Source organism: Salvelinus sp. IW2-2015, linkage group LG1 (genome assembly GCF_002910315.2).
Source record: "Salvelinus sp. IW2-2015 linkage group LG1, ASM291031v2, whole genome shotgun sequence".
Lineage (NCBI taxonomy): Eukaryota > Metazoa > Chordata > Actinopteri > Salmoniformes > Salmonidae > Salvelinus > Salvelinus sp. IW2-2015.
In genome coordinates, this window is record NC_036838.1 from 35,961,338 (window position 1) to 35,982,510 (window position 21,173).

General features: G+C 42.9%; 1 protein-coding gene across 1 annotated transcript in view; it reads left to right on the forward strand.

The window, feature by feature from the left end:
* LOC111974623 (collagen alpha-1(VII) chain-like) overlaps nt 1–21,173 on the forward strand; it is a 106,952-nt gene that overhangs the window by 12,226 nt on the left and 73,553 nt on the right. The window contains exons 2-18 of the mRNA XM_070442872.1: nt 5,261–5,333; nt 5,490–5,670; nt 5,846–6,002; nt 6,091–6,184; nt 7,167–7,325; nt 7,459–7,616; nt 9,859–9,988; nt 10,486–10,605; nt 13,722–13,877; nt 15,989–16,108; nt 16,689–16,838; nt 18,825–18,941; nt 19,176–19,322; nt 19,458–19,583; nt 19,680–19,826; nt 20,329–20,451; nt 20,639–20,911. Coding sequence (XP_070298973.1) covers nt 5,270–5,333; nt 5,490–5,670; nt 5,846–6,002; nt 6,091–6,184; nt 7,167–7,325; nt 7,459–7,616; nt 9,859–9,988; nt 10,486–10,605; nt 13,722–13,877; nt 15,989–16,108; nt 16,689–16,838; nt 18,825–18,941; nt 19,176–19,322; nt 19,458–19,583; nt 19,680–19,826; nt 20,329–20,451; nt 20,639–20,911 — 2,422 coding nt within the window. The 5' untranslated portion in view covers nt 5,261–5,269. The remainder of the gene's footprint in view (nt 1–5,260; nt 5,334–5,489; nt 5,671–5,845; nt 6,003–6,090; nt 6,185–7,166; nt 7,326–7,458; nt 7,617–9,858; nt 9,989–10,485; nt 10,606–13,721; nt 13,878–15,988; nt 16,109–16,688; nt 16,839–18,824; nt 18,942–19,175; nt 19,323–19,457; nt 19,584–19,679; nt 19,827–20,328; nt 20,452–20,638; nt 20,912–21,173) is intronic.

The window sequence follows — 21,173 nt, forward strand, 5'->3', positions numbered from 1 at the left end:
TAKGTGTGTTGTGTATGTGCATGCGTGTGTGTGTGTGTGTTTTTATGGACATATTGTAGACTACACAAAGTAATGCAGTGTCAGCTTCTAAAGGTCTCCAGTCTAATGTAGTTGTTAGTGAGTCTGGCAGTTTATTAGCGTGTTAATTGGTGAGTCCCAACATGACCTCTTTCATGTGTGAGAACAGCTTGACATTGTCTGCTCTATGGGCTAGGGTTAGTTCAGTAGTGTGACATGCTATGCTACTGTAAATGCTTACAGATGCTGGGATTTTGATTCACTTTACAGACCAATACATATACTCTGTCCTCTGCCTCTGCCTCTGTTACTCTGTCATGCCTACATGTAAACATACAGTTGAAGTCGGAATTTGACATACACCTTAGCCAAATACATTTAAACTCAGTTTTTCAAAAATCCTGACATTTAATCCTCGTAAAAATTCCYTGTCTTAGGTCAGTTAGGATCACCACTTTATTTTAAGAATGTGAAATGTCAGAATAATAGTAGAGAGAATTATTTATTTCAGCTTTTATTTCTTTCATCACATTCCCAGTGGGTCAGAAGTTTACATACACTCAATTAGTATTTGGTAGCATTGCCTTTCAATTGTTTAACTTGGGTCAAACGTTTCGGGTAGCCTTCCACAAGCTTCCCACAATAAGTTGGGTGAATTTTGGCCCATTCCTCCTGACAGAGCTGATGTAACTGAGTCAGGTTTGTAGGCCTCCTTGCTCGCACACGCTTTTTCAGTTCTGCCCACAMATTTTCTATAGGATTGAGGTCAGGGCTTTGTGATGGCCACTCCAATACCTTGACTTTGTTGTCCTTAAGCCATTCTGCCACAACTTTGGAAGTATGCTTGTGGTCATTGTCCATTTGGAAGACCCATTTGCGACCAAGCTTTAACTTCCTGACTGATGTCTTGAGATGTTGCTTCAATATATCCACATACATTTCCTTTCTCATGATGGAATATATTTTGTGAAGTGCACCAGTCCCTCCTGCAGCAAAGCACCCCCACAACATGATGCTACCACCCCCGTGCTTCACGGTTGGGATGGTGTTCTTCAGCTTGCAAGCATCCCCCTTTTTCCTCCAAACATAACAATGGTCATTATGGCCAAACATTTCTATTTTTGTTTCATCAGACCAGAGGACATTTCTCCAAAAAGTACGATCTTTGTCCCCATGTGCAGTTGCAAACCGTAGTCTGACTTTTTTATGGCGGTTTTGGAGCAGTGGCTTCTTCCTTGCAGTGCGGCCTTTCAGGTTATGTCGATATAGGACTCGTTTTACTGTGGATACAGATACTTTTGTACCTGTTTCCTCCAGCATCTTCACAAGGTCCTTTGCTGTTGTTCTGGAATTTCTTTGCACTTTTCGCACCAAAGTACGTTAACAGAACGCTTCTCCTTCCTGAGCGGTATGATGGCTGCGTGGTCCCATGGTGTTTATACTTGCGTACTATTGTTTGAACAGATAAACATGGTACCTTCAGGCATTTGGAAATTGCTCCCAAGGATGAACCAGACTTGTGGAGGTCTACCATTTTTTTCTGAGGTCTTGGCTGATATCTTTTGATTTTCCCATGATGTCAAGCAAAGAAGCACTGAGTTTGAAGGTAGGCTTTGAAATACATCCACAGGTACACCTCCAATTGACTCAAATGATGTCAATTAGCCTATCAGAAGCTTCTAAAGCCATGACATCATGTTCTGGAATTTTCCAAGCTGTTTAAAGGCACAGTCAACTTAGTGTATATAAACTTCTGACCCACTGGAATTGTGATACAGTGAATTATAAGTGAAATAATGTCTCTGTAAACAATTGTTGGAAAAATGACTTGTGTCATGCACAAAGTAGATGTCCTAACTGACTTGCCATAACTATTGTTTGTTAACAAGAMATTTGTGTAGTGGTTGAAAAACGAGTTTTAATGACTCCAACCTAAGTGTATGTAAACTTCCGACTTCAACTGTATTTAATTCAAAGGTTTGAAATCTGGATAGCCTACAGTAGTTATGATTATGAATGTCTATGTTTGTTATGGTATCAGAACAGAACATGGCTTTTTCCCTCTCTTAACCCATGGCAGGTTTGAAGTGGTCCCTGTTGGTGTGACTTGTACCAAAGTAGCGTCTGGTTGTTATCTGTAGTCGCTCTTCTGTTGAGGGATTGCGAAGTGAGAGGTTTCACTCTTGCCAAAATCTGCACTGCAAATTGGCCAGTATTACCTAGTGTTGAGTTTTCAGTGTAACATTTCTAGTGTAGATTCAGGTGTTAAATTAACTCTGTAAGTGTTAAATTAACATTCGTTGGTGTAAAATAACCCCAGTGTTGGTGTTAATAACCAGTGTTAAACCAAAACCACGCCCATCATTATCATATTTCCTAGCCTAATCTATTGATTTTTAGAATTGTTTGTTTCAATATCTATGTTTTTGCATGTACATTGATTGATTCATTAATCTCATGCTATTCAAATATTAATAACATACATTTTTCTAAACTAATTGTAACGGCGTTCCTCCTCCTCTTCATCCGAAGAGGAGGAGCAGGGATTGAACCAAACTGCAGCGTTGTATTTAGACATAATGAATTTATTTAAGTGTAGACGAAAAACACGAACTTCACTTGAATACTTACAAAACAACAAAACGAATGTAGACAAACCTGAACATACGAACTTACATATAACACGAAGAACGCACGAACAGGAAAAATGACTACATAAAACGATGAACGAACGAAACAGTCCCGTATGGTGCAAACAAACACAGACACGGAAGACAACCACCCACGACAAACAATGTGACAACACCTACCTTAATATGATTCTCAATCAGAGGAGATGAAAACCACCTGCCTCTAATTGAGAACCATATTAGGTACCCATTAACCAACATAGAAACAGAAAACATAGACTGCCCACCCAAACTCACGTCCTGACCAACTAACACATACAAAAACTAACAGAAAACAGGTCAGGAACGTGACACTAATCCAATCTGTTACTTGGACTTTTGCACCTGTTACTGAAATGGTTGTTCCAGTTTAGGTCGTTTCATATCGTAGTTGTCCCAGTCGGGCAGTCATTCTGAATGCAGTTTGTGGGTTATATAAAAATTTAAAAAAACATGTTGGATATCCTCACTCTGGCTGGATTCTAGTGATGTTACATTTGATACCGGAGCTCCGAGGCATGTCTCGAAATCGCTAAGCAGCTAACTTCGAAGCAGTGTGCCGACAAGCATTTCGCTACACTCGCATTAACATCTGCTAACCATGTGTATGTGACTAATAAAATTTGATTTGATTTGATTTGATGTGTGTATCACTTTATCAGAAGTACGTCATCAATGACGTCCGAAGCTTAGTTTGATCACATGCTTTTACAAACCGTGTGTTGGAAAATGCGAGATCCCACTGATTTTGGTGCTTTCTTCGATTCCAAGCTGCTTTCAAACACTGACACCTACTGGACACTGTACTTATAAGTCTAGTTAGGATTTTGTACAAACTGTTTCACCTGACCGGAAGTTTAGCAGATAGAGTAGGGAACTATGGAATATTCAGGGACGTGAGGGTGAATCCCATTAAAAATACACACTATTTAGATTTTTTTAAATGTGAAACCACACTTTCTGCACTGTTGTTCAAATAATTAGTTTTATTTAGTATAGTATAAGCTTCTGTCTTAAGCATCCTAAATAATGCCATAGATTCCGTTTTTTGAAAAATAGTAAACTGGAAGGCGAAAAACTGATTCTAGGCTACTTCAGATAATGGCTTACCGCTGCTCCATGGAGTTTTAATCAACAAATAAAAAGCTTCTATCTGGTATTCACACGCTGCTATTTATTGATGTAGCAGATGTCACTATGGTAGATCTCTGGGGATGGTCATGGTTAATCGAATATCCGGATTTCCGAACAGACGTTAGTGTTTAAACACTTATGAGGGTAGGCTATTCATTTTTGGATATATTTTTTTAGGCCTATTTTTAATAACGAAAAAGCTTTGTTTAAATGAAATTGTCCATGTTATATCGTTACACAGAAGGATATACCATGACATTTTAAATGCTTAATTTAATAAAACAGCAAACTTTAGAATGTAGTGTTTATACGGCACATTARGCTACTCTGCTTCAGATGTCACGTGTCTTTGACAGTCCATTGTGCACTGTAAGTGTAACCTACAGTTCTGAGGATGTTGATAACTGATTGTTTTAATGTTCAAGCTCATTTTCTCTCATGGGTTATGGGATGGGTTTTACATGAAAAGGCATTTTACTATCATAGAGCATTTAGCACTCCGGTCAGACCTAACAGCGGTATGCTATTTTCACCTCTTCAAATAGGGATTAGCCTATAGGCGCACACCAACAGGGTCCAGAAGACCTGACACAGATCAATGCTAAACACTCAACAGAAAACTATTTTTTTTAAACAGAATCAGTTCTATGATGGCGAATATCAGACTCTTTCACTGTTGATGTTAGCCTAAGCTACTGTTAGCCAAATACTACTGGAATAGCACCCTGTTGTGGCATTTTGCATTATTCTGATTGGGCAATAGAGTAGAGAATTGTAGTTATTTATTTTTAGACTAATCATTATATTTTTTTGAATAGTGAAATCATTTCAAATGCCCATCCCTACTTCTGTTGTGCATCACCTTGCCTGTTTTTGAACAGGCATGTCGCGGAAAGAAACAGACCCTATTGCCAGATCCTAAACCATTGCATGAGGCAAGGTATTGCATGAGGCAAGGTATTGCATGACAAATAAGAGATGGCTCTGAACAGTGATCACTAGCTAATCGTCTGAGGCCTGTGCTTAATAGCTTGGTTAACTTCTCTCCTGTTCCCCAAAAATAAATAATAACTTGCATCCTTTTCCTCCTGACTAAGGCCAGGAGTTTTTTGTTGTTGTGATATTGGTGTTCAATGTGAGTAGTCTTTCTTCACCGAGAGTGTTAGTTAGTTAGCTCCATTGAGCTGTGACATGGTGAGGTCCTTGTAGGGAAGTGAGGGGGATGCAAGGCAGGCTGTAGAGTGATGTGTCCCTCCACTCTGTGACCCTCAGAGAGGCCTCACTGACTTATTGAGGACACACTGTGGGACAGCTGTGAGGCAGACCACACTCAGTCTGTGTTTATGTGTATATTTTACAACTCAGTGTAGATGTGTGTCTACAGTGTAGATGTGCATGTGAATGTGTATTTTGTAACGGTTGTGTGCGTCTGTGTGCAGGTTGTGAAGATGTGGAGCTGGGTTTTCCCCCTGGCGTTCCTGCTGTCCTCAGTGCACCAGGCTGAAGCCCAAGGTAAATTGACCCCCCTGCCTACAGTAAAACAGCTATCTATTCTGTCATACAATGCCTCTGCACTAATTCTCTCTACTTGCATCATCATACTAGCCTACTCTAGCCCACGACTCCCAGAGCTAAGATACAGAGACTCACTAATGCACATCTCCTCAGGCAGGTGTAATAATGTTGGACCAGCAGACATAGTGTTCCTGATAGATGGCTCGTCCAGTATCGGCAGGGCCAACTTCCTGCAGGTCAAGGGCTTCATGGCCGGTATTGTCAAGCCCTTCACCAGCTCCGTGGGCCAATCAGGGATCCGCTTCGGCGCTGTGCAGTACAGCGACACCTCAAGGTCAGACACTGAGAGTTTTGTCTGTTATGTTTGTTTCTAGTGACAATATCAATCTATAACACCTGACTCTCCGTTCTTGTCTCTTCCTCTCTTTCTTTCTTACTGCCATAATAATAGTGTATGGTTTTTCCCAGGTAATGAAGTTGTTTATTGTTGTGTGTTTTGTCCCGTTCAGAGTGGAGTTCACCTTCACCACGTACCTGAATGGCACAGAGCTGGTCAGCGCTGTGGAAAACCTCAACTATAAGGGAGGCAACACTCGCACCGGTGCTGGCCTCAAATTTGTCGCTGACAACTTCTTCAACCCCACTTCCATCCGGAATGTCTCAAAGGTTTGAGGGGGGATAGAGTGGGCTGAAAGACAGACTATATTTTGTCCTGTGACAGACCATGACATATTCCTCTCTCTCTCTGATGTAGGTCTGTATACTGATCACAGATGGAAAGTCTCAAGACAATGTAAGGGACCCAGCTCAGAAGCTGCGGAGTCTGGGAGTGGAGATGTTTGCAGTGGGTAGGTTTGGGAGGACAAATCAATTGAAAGTAAAACATTTTTTTAACCTTTATTTAACTAGGCAAGTCAGTTAAGAACAAATTCTTATTTACAATGACGGCCTACCGGGGAACAGTGGGTTAACTGCGTTGTTCAGGGGCAGAACAACATATTTTTATCTTGTCAGCTCGGGGATTCAATCCAGCAACCTTTTGGTTACTGGCCCAATGCTCTAACCACTAGGCTACCTGCCGCCCCACACRCACAGAATAAATGCTTACTTGCAAGCACTCCTCAACAGTGAGGTACAAATATCAATATCACAATAATCAAAGTCGAATATCAGTCAGATAACAAAATCGAAATATTAACATGTCACAAAGTTGTACAAAAATTAGATGTGCTATGTAAATTATGACAGTTATTTACAAGTAGTAAAGTGAATAGTGACTTGATTGAGCAGCTTAAATAAACAGTAACAGCAATGATGACCATANTATGCAGGTCTGTATACTGATCACAGATGGGAAGTCTCAAGACAGTGTAAGAGACCCAGCTCAGAAGCTGCGGAGTCTGGGAGTGGAGATGTTTGCAGTGGGTAGGTTTGGGAAGACATTCAAAATCAGTTTATTTGTCAGATGCACAGGATACAGCAGGTGTAAACAGTACAGTGAAATGCTTACTTGCAAGCGCTCCTCAACAGTGTAGTAGAAATATCAATATGAAAATATCAAAGTCAGATGACAAAATCAAAATATTAACAAGAAGTATAGAAAAGCACGAGAAGTAGGCGAATAGAAGGTCTGTGCAGGTATATAGCTAGGTTTAACTGTTCCGCAGTCTTATGGCCTGGAGGTAGAACCTGTTGGTCCGAGACCTGATGTTCCGACACCATCTGCCAAATGCCAAATTGACTCATTAAACCCGACCACAAGCCTCAGGCTGTATATCTTGATAGTTTGGGTGTGTACAGTATTTAACTGGTTGTTTTTGTTTCTGTCAGGTATAAAGAGTGCAGACCAGACTGAGTTGGCTCTGATAGCCACTCCTCCTCAGAGAGACTACACATTCTTTGTGGGGGACTTTAAGTTGCTTAACACACTGCTCTCCCTGGTGGGCCCGCGTGTTTGTTCCAGCTCTGGTGGAGTGTACGCTAGCGATGGTAAACACACACAGCTCAGTACAATACATTACAGTCTATTACACTATAAACATCCCCTCTCTATATTTAACTCCCTTTCATTGTCTTACCTCTCCTCCACTCTACCTCTCTCTTTCTCTCTTTTTTCTTGCAGATGCCTTCTCCGGTCCCTCTAACCTCCAGTTCTCAAGCCAGACCTCTGATTCGCTCAGGTTCCGGTGGACTCCCGCAGGGGGGCCTGTGACTGGCTATGTGGTGCAGTACACGCCCCTCTCTGGCCTTGGCCAGCCAATCACAGCGGAGCTGCGTCAGGTGGGCATTGCTGGTTGGGTGGTGTTCATTCCTGACTCAGGGGATGGGCAGCAGCTCATACTGTAGATGTGACCCAGATTCTAATGGCTCATTGCAGTTCTGGGAGTGGGTGCAGCCAGGGAGCCTGATTACATGGCAGACAGACAGAGAGAGAGGGATTGGGTTGAGTAGGAACATGTTTCAATGGGTGGATCTGGAGTTTAATTGAATTTCTGTGTCTGTGCAGATTAAACATTGGCAGGAAAACAGTGACATTCCCCCTCTGTGACTGGGTGTGTGTGTTGGCAATCATGACTAGGGTTGCAAAGCTACTGGTAATTTACCAAAGTTACCAGAATCCTCTGTAATTCTGGTAATTAACAGGTCATCTATGCGTGTAATGTTGGTCATTTATACAATAATTACCTTTTTTTTATTCATATATAGCATTCATTTATTATACTGTATCTGTGTCCATATGGTTCATGAGTTTCTAGTGGATAGACCATATGGTCATGAGTTTCTAGTGGATAGACCATATGGTCCATGAGTTTCTAGTGGATAGACCATATGGTCCATGAGTTTCTAGTGGATAGACCATATGATCCATGAGTTTCTAGTGGATAGACCATATGGTCCATGAGTTTCTAGTGGATAGACCATATGGTCCATGAGTTTTCAGTGGATAGACCATATGGTCCATGAGTTTCTAGTGGATTAGACCATAAGGTCCATGAGTTTCTAGTGGATAGACCATATGGTCCATGAGTTTCTAGTGGATAGACCATATGGTCCATGAGTTTCTAGTGGATAGACCATATGATCCATGAGTTTCTAGTGGATAGACCATATGGTCCATGAGTTTCTAGTGGATAGACCATATGATCCATGAGTTTCTTAGGATAGACCATATGGTCCATGAGTTTCTAGTGATAGACCATATGGTCATGAGTTTCTAGTGGATAGACCATATGGTCCATGAGGTTCTAGTGGATAGACCATAGGTCCATGAGTTTCTAGTGGATAGACCATATGGTCCATGAGTTTCTAGTGGATAGACCATATGTCCATGAGTTTCTAGTGGATAGACCATATGGTCCATGAGTTTCTAGTGGATAGACCATATGGTTCATGAGTTTCTAGTGATAGACCATATGGTCCATGAGTTTCTAGTGGATAGACCATATGGTCCATGAGTTTCTAGTGGATAGCCATATGGTCCATGAGTTTCTAGTGGATAGACCATATGGTCCATGAGTTTCTAGTGGATAGACCATATGGTCCATGAGTTTCTAGTGGATTAGACCATATGGTCCATGAGTTTCTAGTGGATAGACCATAATGGTCATGAGTTTCTAGTGGATAGACCATATGGTCCATGAGTTTCTAGTGGATAGACCATATGGTCCATGAGTTTCTAGTGGATAGACCATATGGTTCAAGAGAAAATTGCCTAATTAATAAAAAAAAGCATCTAATCAACAATTGCATTATTTTCAATTAACTCTGCAACTCTTCCAACTTTGACTTTTTTCACAACTGCCACCAGTTTGGTGCCAAAACATTTACAACAACAAAGAGATATTGACATACAGTAGTAAAATAAATAAATAGATTTCATACTGAAATCCTCAGATTGAACACCAATGGTATTCACTAAGTTGATGGTTTATATTTAGTATCATGTTTTACAGCTTTGTCATTCTTTTCTTTTTTTAAATCATATTATTTTAATATTTTATATATTTGATGTGTTGAGGCCACACARAGGGCCAGAGATAATTACACTTTTGATAATCTGAAGAACCCAAAAAGGCTACTAGATGTCTTGTGATAAATACATAAAATCTTTTAAAGTTACCAAAATTCTGGTAGTTTACTGGTAAACTTAGAATGTTTCAAGTAATATACCCTCCCTTTGAAACCCTACTCATGACCATAATGAGGAATTACATAGATTAAAGGAAACATTCTCCCCTGTCAAAGGCTTTGACAAAACCTGTTGCTATGTTATTACATTGAAGACCCATTTACAGCAGTAGCTTTGTATGTCAGCTTACATGTATATATATATGTCAGGGGTGCACAAGTGCAATCCTGCTGCCTTTCTTTTTTTTGTGATCCTATTTGTCTAGAAAGTGCACACACGCCTAGTTTTTCAGGTAGAAACCAGTCTCTTATCAAAAATCAGATGACGCTGCAGCCCCTCAGGGGAGCAGAACTGAGCACCTCTTGTTCTAACCCCTCCTTCTCCCCCCTGCAGGAGACAGTGTCTGCAAGTCAGAGGAGCTTCGTGGCTAGAGAGCTGAAGTCAGGGACAGACTACCTGGTGACGGTCATCGCCCAGTATCCCAACAGTGTGGGAGAGCCTGTGTCCGCCAAGGCAAGAACCAGTGAGTTCACAGAGAGAGGGTGGGACAGAGGCAGCAGAGGGAGGGAGGGGGGAGGGGAGAAGCTGAGATAATTAGAAACCAATGCACGAATCAATGAGTACACACAGAAAGATGCAGGGAGGAAGAGGGGCGGTGGAAGCCTGGAGGACAGAAGGAGAGAGTAAAATGTCAATGCATTTCAATTACATTTGACAGACGGGTGTGGAAGGGGAGGATATGGGGATGACAGGAAGGAGCAAGACCACTTTATAAATGGAGCTTTATCTTTACTTTCAATCTATGTATATTTTAGATGAGTTCTGAATACCATACCAACACAGTCTTTCTTACCTCTCAATGACATGTCATATAATCTCCTCTCTCCACATCTGTCTTTCTTTAGGCACTAACAAGTTCTCTCCCGTTTCTCCTCAATGTGTCACTCTCCAWTGTGAAGCCAAACCATCCTCGTAGAACACACGTATGTCTCATCTGCCTCTCCACCCCTCGTTTCTCAGACTCGCTACCGGGGGTGTCTGGTCTTCGTCTGGTCCAGGCTGGTTTCTTCTCCCTCTCCCTGACCTGGGATGCTCCCACCTCACAGTTCCAGGGCTACCGACTCACCTATGGACCCCGAGGTGAGACACGTGCACGCATGTACAAACACACACACTCATGCTCACACTCACACAGACACACACACACATTCCTAAACACCTATACACCGGCTACTGCTCAGTCACGCATACTCTCATTCTTTGTGACAACTGCTGATGTAAACATGGCTTTATAACATACATTTGATTGATTGTTCACAGATGAAGGAGAAATACATGCTTTCATGTTAACTGACGTTACAAAACACTAAACTCCTTACATCTTTTCTTTGCAGGTGAGAGTGTAACAGACACAGAAAGGGGGGAGAGAGGGAGGGATGGGGATAAAAACCTACATGTGGCAAGTTGAGAAATGTAAATCTGAGTGTAGTTTTAAGGACAGCAGGGTAGTATGCAGTACTATGGTGAGATACGACGTCTCACCTTATACCGCCCTCCGTCGCTCCCTGCCTGGCAACGAAGAGTTTTATTACCCAATCACTACCACAAATATCACATACACTTTTACAGATAGTTTTACAGAGACGTTAAAAACTATGCAGGAGAGACATAGGGAAACTTCAGGTGTGTAGTACGGATTGAATGTGGCTGCAATTCTATACAGGGAAAGGGTGTGTTATGTCAGATAGATCTATTTATGGGGTGTGTTGAGGTGCGTGGTGTGACGTGCCCCAGAGGAACTACCACCATACGCACACACCATAACTCAGCGAGGCAGCTCCATCCCTGAGTCAGGGTGTGGCAGGAGTACCAGTCTCACATGGAGAACCTTTAGGAGGACAGACTGGCACTCTTGTGTGTTTGTTTTAAATTAGGTCAGTGTGTATTCTTTAAGGGTGCTACACACAATTTCCATAATATATCTGCAGTAATAGTGAAATGATAGTGTTTCATAATATTCCCCCACCCCAAAAAAAATATTTTGGGCACATGCAAAATCGCATTCTAAAATGCAGAATTTCTATTTTTACAACAAAAGGCTTCTGTTGTCAAAAAGGAAAATCTGTTTAGAATTTGTGACTGTGTCATTTAGTGGAAACGGCCAATGTAAACATCGCTCTGTCATTTCCTGGTTGCTAAAATTCTACACTTTTCGCACAATTTCAGAAAACAAGCACTGAATAGTGTAGGAAATCATTCATTGTACCATCTAAATCGYTGTGAAATATATTTTCAATAATAAAAAAACATGTTTTTATAGCCGTTTGAAGCCGGTGTGSCAAAACTGAAAGTAAACGGCTCAAGCGCGAGTCTTCTCCATGTTACCTAGGGTTTTTACCAACAAGGAATTCAGCAGGAGAATTTCTGCCCCCATTMATTTTCAACAAGGGCATGCAGAGAAATTGTGAGTGGCGAGAACCCTGCTAGCGCCAGAAAAAATTGAGCTCTTCACTAGTTTATGAACATTTCAAACGAAGCGTTGTCAAGAGGAGGCACCGACTTTGGTTTTACGAGTTAAAKGAGCAGACATTGAAATGGGTTTAGAATATTTATGGGAAAAATTGAATGGATGCAAGAAGGATTCAGGAGGGGATGAGAACGGGCTGGATGAAGCCCAAGGCAGGTAGACATCATCACGCCATGGTAGTTAGGTTGCTGTGGTGATGGCAACCCCCCCAGGAAGAACCTAAAAGACACTTGATAAGGCTAGTACCACACAGTGACGTAGAACGCGACATGCACTGCACAACACAGAGGAGGAATCTTAGTTTGGTCAGGTTTAAGTAGGGTGGCAGTGGTGATTACGGAGAGTGAGGACAGGTGTGGAGGCTGATTAGCAATTAGTTGCAGCTGATGATGTTGAGGAGCTGCGGTCACGTCAACTAGTTAAAACGTTGCAACAGGCGTGGAAGCTGATTGGCAGTTAGTAGCAGCTGGTGTTTGTTGAGTTAGTAAGGGGCTGCGTTGAGGGCAACTAGTCAAAGTGTTGCATTCAAGTGTGGTCCTTTCTCCTGATTTTATGTTAATTCTTAACCCCATCAAAACTCACCKTTACGGGGAAATGGGATGCGGTAAGGCGGGAGATTTGTTTTGAATGCAGCCTAGTACTGTTGTAATTCACCTAGTTTTCACATGGGGGAGCCATTCTTTGAGTAGGAGCAAGCAACTGCAGGCCCTAATTCATGCACCCAGTACACCCACACCCACAGAGACATTTTGATGTGTCTTGTTACAAATACAAGATACTCTAAAGACCAATGTATCAAACTAAAATACAGGTATTTTGTCTTTTCTAAGTACAAAATACATTTGCAAGGACTACAACAACATTCTCAGTAATGGTAACAAAAAACATTCCACTTGCTATGACTGTGATATGTGGTTGTTTATCTACTTTAGTTGAATGCAGTATGCACTGACTGTAAGTCGCTCTGGATAAGAGTGTCTGCTAAATGACCAAGCATGCTTTGCAAGTGTTCATTTTTACATTTACATTTTGATCAGTTAGCAGACAGTCTTATCACACCATAGTGTCATCAGACTTCTGATACTAATGCAGGGTGAAAGGGGGTCACAAAATTGTGAACTGTTATAAAAAATGATATAGAAGAAGTATTTTGTATTTCAAAAATATAAATTATAGGTCTTGAAAGTATCTTGTTACAAAATATATGGATTGTAGTTTAGGCCAATGAAATACATATGACAAAATTCTCTAAAGTAATTGAAATACATATTTTCCTCTCACTAACAGAAATACTGCCAATCTCTACACACACACACACACACACACACACACACACACACACACACACACACACACACACACACACACACACACACACCCCTTGTATGCCTTGTCTGTGGTAGGATGAAGATCTGTGCCCATTTCGCCAGGCAACACATTCCTCTCAGGCTGGCGCATTGCCTTGGCAACAGCCTGAAAGTGCGTGTGGAGCTGGGTGGGGCTGGGGTTGCCTCAGACTGCAGGTCAGACAGACAGACATACAGAGAGGCAGGCAGGCAGGCACACACACACAAACAGTTCTCCAGACTGCTCTTGATCTTCCTCATATTATACACATACACTACAAGCACAAACATGTGCATTTAAAGATGTGTATTGTCAGCTGTGTATTTACTTGCCTGTTGCCTGCTCTAACCCTTGTGAATGGCTGGCTGTGATTGATTGACAGGTCAGCCCAAGGCCCAGCTATTGGAGCAGTCTCTGGCTGCAGACTCTACTTCTGTCACCCTGGAGAGGCTACTGCCCGACACAGAGTACGTCCTCACCCTCTACCCGCTGTTCCCCCGAAACTCTGCCTCCCCCGCCACCCTCACGTCACGGACATGTAAGTACACCACACCCTCTCTCCCATTACCCTCAGTCAGTACTGCATGATGCATCATATCATCTTCTGTTTTAAGTGAACTTCACATTATTGGTGTATTTGTATTTGTTATGGATCCCCATTGTTATGGATCCCTACTCTTCCTGGGGTCCAGCAAAACTAAGGCAATTTAGTTTATACAATTTTTAAAACATTACAATACATTCACAGATTTCACAACACACTGTGTGCCCTCAGGCCCCTACTCCACCACTACCACATATCTACAGTACTAAATCCATGTGTATGTAAAGTGCGTATGTTATTGTGTGTGTGTGTGTGTGCGTATGTGTGTGTGTGTGTGTGTGTCTGTGCCAATGTTTGTGTTGCTTCACAGTCCCCGCTGTTCCATAAGGTGTTTTTTTATCTTATTTTGTAAATATCATTTTACGGCTTGCGTTAGTTACTTGATGTGGAATAARGTTCCATGTAGTCATGGCTCTATGTAGTACTGTGCACCTCCCATAGTCTGTTCTGGACTTGGGGACTGTGAAGAGACCTCTTGTGGCATGTCTTGTGGGGTATGCATGAGTGTCTGAGCTGTGTGCCAGTAGTTTAGACAGACAGCTCGGTGCATTCAACATGTCAATACCTCTCACAAATACAAGTAGTGATGAAGTCAATCTCTCCTCCACTTTGAGCTAGGAAAGATTGACATGCATATTATTAATATTAGCTCTCTGTGTACATCCAAGGGCTAGCCGTGCTGCCATGTTCTGAGCCAATTGCAATTTTCCTAAGTCCTTTTTTGTGGCACCTGACCACACGACTGAACAGTAGTCAAGGTGCGACAAAACTAGGGCCTGTAGGACCTGCCTTGTTGATAGTGTTGTTAAGAAGGCAGAGCATTGCTTTATTATCAACAGACTTCTCCCCATCTTAGCTACTGTTGTATTAATATGTTTTGACCATGACAGTTTACAATCTATGGTTACTCCAAGCAGTTTAGTCATCTCAACTTGCTCAATTTCCACATTATTTATTTCAAGATTTAGTTGAGGTTTAGGGTTTAGTGAGTGTTTTGTTCCAAATACAATGTTTTAGTTTTACTAATATATAGGGCTAACTTATTCCTTGCCACCCACTCTGAAACTAACAGCAGCTCTTTGTTGAGTGTTGCAGTCATTTCAGTCGCTGTAGTAGCTGATGTGTATAGTGTTGAGTCATCCGCATACTTAGACACACTGGCTTTACTCAAAGTCAGTGTCATGTCGTTAGTAAAAATTGAAAAAAACAAGTGGCCTAAACAGCTACCCTGGGGAATTCCTGATTSTAATTGGATTATATTTGAGAGGCTTCCATTAAAGAACACCCTCTGTGTTCTGTTAGACAGGTAACTCTTTATCCATATAATAGCAGGGGGTGTAAAGCCATGACACATACATTTTTMCAGCAGCAGACTATGATCGATAATGTCAAAAGCTGCACTGAAGTCTAACAAGACAGTCCCCACAATCATTTTATGATCAATTTCTCTCAGCCAATCATCAGTCATTTAGTGTGTGCTGTGTGCTGTGCTTCCCTATAAGCATGCTGAAATTCTGTTGTCAATTTGTTTCCTGTGAAATAGCATTGTATCTGGTCAAACACAGTTTGAGCCATTGTTGTGAGCCATTGTTTGTCAATGGAAGAGGAGAACAGAAGTTCTACAGTTGTCATGCTCCTGAGCCTGACCTCACAGCAAGCACAGTGCCRTGTGGCAGTCGTGGGAAGGCTTCATTAAGAGGAAATCATTTGGAACTGTTTTTGAATGGATGGATTTCATGCCATGTAAACCATACCGATTGGCCTCATGCATTTGTGACTTTATGTGAACCATAGGTGGAAAGGTAACAGTGATCAGAAAGGTTGTCATCGCCAGATAGGGAGCTTTGCACGTCTTTCTCCGACACTATTCTTTCAAATCGTTAGAACGTCATACTGCCATCTGGTGGTGACTATTTGCGCTGCAGTAAACATAAAAAGTCTGAAGCTCTTATATATTGTTAATCTGTGCCCTATTTCAGTATGTGCACTGTGTTTAGCACTATTTTTGTGTGTGTTTGCGTGTGCGTGTTATGTCTGTCTTGCAGTGCGTCTAGAAGCGGCCCAGCAGCTGTCAGTGGATACTGTGTCAGAGCGTAGTGTCCGGGTGTTGTGGAGAGGAGTGGGTGGAGCCAGGGCCTACAGACTGGTCTGGGGACCATTCACCGGTAAGGAGAGAGACAGTGACCATTGACAGCAGATTATGTGCCAGTATACCCATGCACCAATCAATATAGACGTACCTTATTAACATGTATATTTACACAGAAGGGTTGTTCTTCAGAAATCTATAGTGACACAGAATGGAATTTATGAGAGAATCAGCAAGGCTGTTAATACTTTGTATAGTGAGCAGTCAGTGACACAATTTATATGTGCACAACAACTGTCCTTGTCCTTTTCTTTCACCCCTCCATACCTTCCTCTATCTTCTCTCCTTGCTCTCCTCCCCCCACCATCTCTCATCTCCCCTCTCTCTCTCTCCCATCTCTCCCCCCACCCTCTCCCCACCCCACCCCCTCTCCTCTCACCCACCCTCTTCTCTTTCCCCCTCCTCTCTCTCTCCCACCCACTCATCTTCTCTCTCCTCCCCCCACCCCCTCTCTCTTCCCATCCCTCTCTCCTCGCGCCCCCCTCTCTCCTTCCACCCCTCTCTCCTTTCTTTCCCCACCCTCCTCTCCCCCCCATCTTCTCCTGTCTCCTCTCCGGCCATCCCTCTATCCTCTCCCCTGCTTGTGTCTCTCCCAGGTCGTGATGTGGAATCTGTGGAGGTGGCTGGTGACAGTGAGACTCACACCCTGTTGAACCTGCAGCCAGACGCTGAGTACATTGTCACTGTCATCGCTCTCTACGAAGGCAACACAGAGGGTCCTGGTGCTACCACCAGGTTCAAGATAGGTATAGAGCTACACACACACCCATGTATGCATGGCAGACACGCATACACACACACACCACGCATACACAACACACACACACGCGATTCAGTAACTTCCTAAGCACTTTACAAAGTTAAGCAAATTTGGAGAGATCACTGAAACACAAACAGATTTCCCTCTCCTCCTCTCTCGCTCTCATTCTATTTTCCTCTCAGTCTATTTTCCTCTCGTTCTATTTTCCTATTAGTCTATTTTCCTCTCGTTCTATTTTCCTATTAGTCTATTTTCCTCTCGTTCTATTTTCCTATTAGTCTATTTTCCTCTCGTTCTATTTTCCTCTCAGTCTATTTTCCTCTCAGTCTATTTTCCTCTCGCTCTATTTTCCTCTCGCTCTATTTTCCTCTCGTTCTATTTTCCTCTCACTCTATTTTCCTTTCAGTCTTTGTGTCAGTAACTTCCACTTGTGGTTCATTTTAGCCAGTTAAAGAATGCCTTTATGAAAGACTCTTTCTGCTGCGTCCAACAGACCGTAGTGTAAAGGAGGATAATAGAGGCAGTAGAAAATAGAGGAAATAGAGGAAGAGAGATAACGATATTATTCTGCTTACTAAATATTTACAGTTTCTCCTTTTTTGGAAGTTAAATCTGTTGCACACATGCATACTGTGCAGAAAACACACACACAAACACACACACATACCGCTTCCTGTGTATGACACATTTTTGAGGGATGTCTTCACTTAACAGGGGATTTGTGTTGTTTGACTTAAAGCTGAGTCATCATCATGTTTATTGGTCTGGATTGAAATCAGGGAGGGGGTAGCATACTGTAGTTATTTAAAACAGAATGYCTCCTAATGCTCCTCTCTGGGATCTTTGATCTCAAATGGAAGGGGAAACACACAATGTTTGTGTAGCTAAGAGTTGTTCTAAACAAGTATACCGGCAGTCCAACTAAGATGCATTATGAATTGAAATCCCCTCTAATAGCTGATTATAAACTGGGTGGTTCGAGCCCTGAATGCTGATTGGCTGAAAGCCGTGGTATATCAGCTATACCATGGGTATTACGAAACATTTATTTTTACTGTTCTAAATACGTTGGTAACCAGTTTATAATAGCAAGGCACCTTGGGCGTTTGCGGTAAGAACAACCCTTAGCTGTGGTATATTGGCCATATACCACACCCCCTTGTGCCTTCTTGCTTAAATATCCCCTTGTTGGTTCCGTTTTTCTGTGMTCCGTTTTATTTACTTATCAAATAAGGAACACTCAAAATGTGCACTTATAAATCYTAACAATTTTAATCAAAATACAGCTGTAGACAGAAGTCAAAGATCAAACATCACACATACAACTGATGTCTCTCCTGAGTTCTGCCCCATAGGAAAAGTCCCAAGTTATTTTATTAAGCCCAAAGTCCAGCCCTAGTGATGTTACTGCATACGTCATTACCTRCTACTCATCCGACCAAGCCCATGTATACACAGCTATACAAACGTGCAAGAGAGAAACAATAGTTCCAGTGTTTTCTAAAGCCTCAGCAGTAACTGTCCACTCCCCCAAGTTGATTTATAGAAGTATGTCTGACTAGCCTCYTATCTCTTTTACTCCCCTGCAGGGCTCTATGTTTATCTTTGAAGTGCCTTTTCACAGACCCCATGCAATAATTAACACATTTCTCAGACCATTTCTTTATAAGATGCAGAGACYTAGAAAAGACTGTGGAACAATTTTAAAACCTTATAATGAATATATATAATCTTAATCAGTAGTCTAGGACCCTATAAATGTGGAGGAGGAGTGGTCCCATAGMCCCTCCCCTTCTATTAATACAACATAAGCATAGTCAATTATTATAATACATCAAACATTTGGTGCAGCCCCTATCATGACCCCAATTTGACCCCATCACCCTGAATGGGTTTTTAAGAGGTTCTGGCATACCATGATATATCAGTTGATAAGACCCATGGTTGTGTTGTCTCTGTTCCCCCCATGCAGAGCGTCTGGAGCAGCAGGTGCTGAGGGCAGCCACCACCGGGCCCTCCTCCATCCGCCTCACCTGGAACCTCATCCAGTCTGCCAGGGGATACCGCCTGGAGTGGAGGCAGGGAGAAGGTCAGACACACACATACACACACACTCATGCTTGCATACACACGTAAGGACACACACACACGTACGCCACACGAGTGTGCACACACACGTACACTCACACATACAAGCAAAAGATTCATGTACTTTCAAACCCCTCAACATTGAGTACACCGATCCACGCACACAAACATAGATGTACCCTCGCTGACTCACTGTCAACGTCAAACTGCCTTACTGTAGTCTCTCTCTCCTCAGGTGGCAGAATGCAGAGTCAGTCGTTCTCCAGGAACACCACTATTTATGATCTGTCAGGGCTGCAGCCCAGCACTGAGTATGTCATCACCTTGTTCACCCTGTATGAGGGACGAGAAGAGGCCACCCCCGTCTCCACCTCTCCCACAGGTCAGGGATAGGGGCAGGCGCACCCGCTTTGTTTTAGCCCCTTTGTATTTTATATTTACTTCTATATTTCACTTATTATTTGTATCTTATTTGTTTCACCATTTTACTGACTTTCCTCCCCCCTCATGTGTACAGTGGAACAGCCGGTGGGGAGGGTGTCCAACCTGCGAGTGGTAGAGTACCTGGGCAGCACTGTGCGACTGGGATGGACAGGGGTTGCCGGGGCAACGCAGTACCGTATCCTCATGGTCAACACTGAAGGTAAGGGCACATCTCAAATGACGCCCTATTCCCTCCCTATATAGTGCACTACTTTAGACCGGAAGCCACATATGTTTTAACACTCTGTACTTACAGCGCAAACAGAGGAAACCCGCAGTATCCCTGGAAGCCAGACGACCCTTGACCTTAAGGGTCTGACGGAGGGCGTATCTTATGGGGTCAGCGTGACAGCTGTGGTGGGAGACAGCGAGGGGGACCCAGTCACTGTCTACATCAAAGCAGGTGAGACACACACACACACACACACACACACACACACACACACACACACACACACACACACACACACACACACACACACACACACACACACACACACACACACACACACACACACACACACACACACACACACACACACACACACACACTGATTGTATGCTAGTGCGTGCTCCAGCCTGTGAGAGGGAGGATGTGGATGGATTGAATGCGTGCAGATCTTGGCTCAGGGTTGCAGTGTGTTTGCCAGTTTGGTAAACAGTGCTGTACTGTGGCTGTGTGATGAATGGCTGCCAGCTGATTGTCAATGTGAATAGGTGGTGAATAGTGATACTGAGGGGAGGTGAGCTGAGGCAAGCACAGACAGATAAGAGAAGAGGTTCGTGTTTAGTAGACACAAAATGGCAAAATGTTTTGAAATGGGAAATGTACGTTTGATATTGAACATGGGAAGTAGTTTGGTGGTGCACTGAACTGCAATGTTCTTATTGATGTGTGATTTCAGAACAAGCATTGGAGAGAGTGACTAACCTGCGTGTGACAAACACCAATGGTCGGCGACTCCGAATCGCCTGGACAGGGGTTTCCGGTGCGACAGGGTACAGGGTCACTTGGAGACAAGGCAACAGTAAGTGTCAGCTGAATTATGCTTGGAATGATTTTGTGATAAACTAGTCCTTAGAAATACAATGTTGTGATAACATAATTATATCAGCAGTCCCTATTTATGTATGTATATGTTACTGTCTCTCACCTTCTCTTTTAGATGCAGAGCAGTCCCTGTGTGTGTCTTTAACAGTGTGTATCTCTCCTAGATGCGGAGCAGTCCCGTGTTCTGGGGCCAGAGGCCTCGTCCTATACGGTGGAGGGGCTGCAGCCAGACACAGCTGTGGTCCTGGGCGTGGCGGCTGTGATTGGTCAACGTATCGGGGAGGTGGTCACCCTCTCGGCCAGGACCAATGGCAACAACGGCTCAAGCACGGTTAGCGGCCTGCGTATCATTGATGTCACCTCTCAGAGGATACGCATCACATGGTCACCAGTTTCCAGGGCAACTGGCTACAAGATTACCTGGCGCAGTGGAAATGGTAGGCGTGGTTAATATAAGTGAGATGGGTGTTATCTGACGTATAAATTACATTCCTAAGGATCCTTACTTTAGGTCTCAAAGCACATTAAGGCTCAAAGAACGCATTGTATTGGGATTGTCTAGTAGTTGCTGTAGTCTAGTAATACAGTAATAGCAATCCCCAGTAGCGTTTACCTCTTTGCCTGACCCATAGAGAATGATAGAGGCCTCTAGTGGCCAAAAGGCTGTTTTAGCATTGCCAGAGCCATTGAGGGCTTACA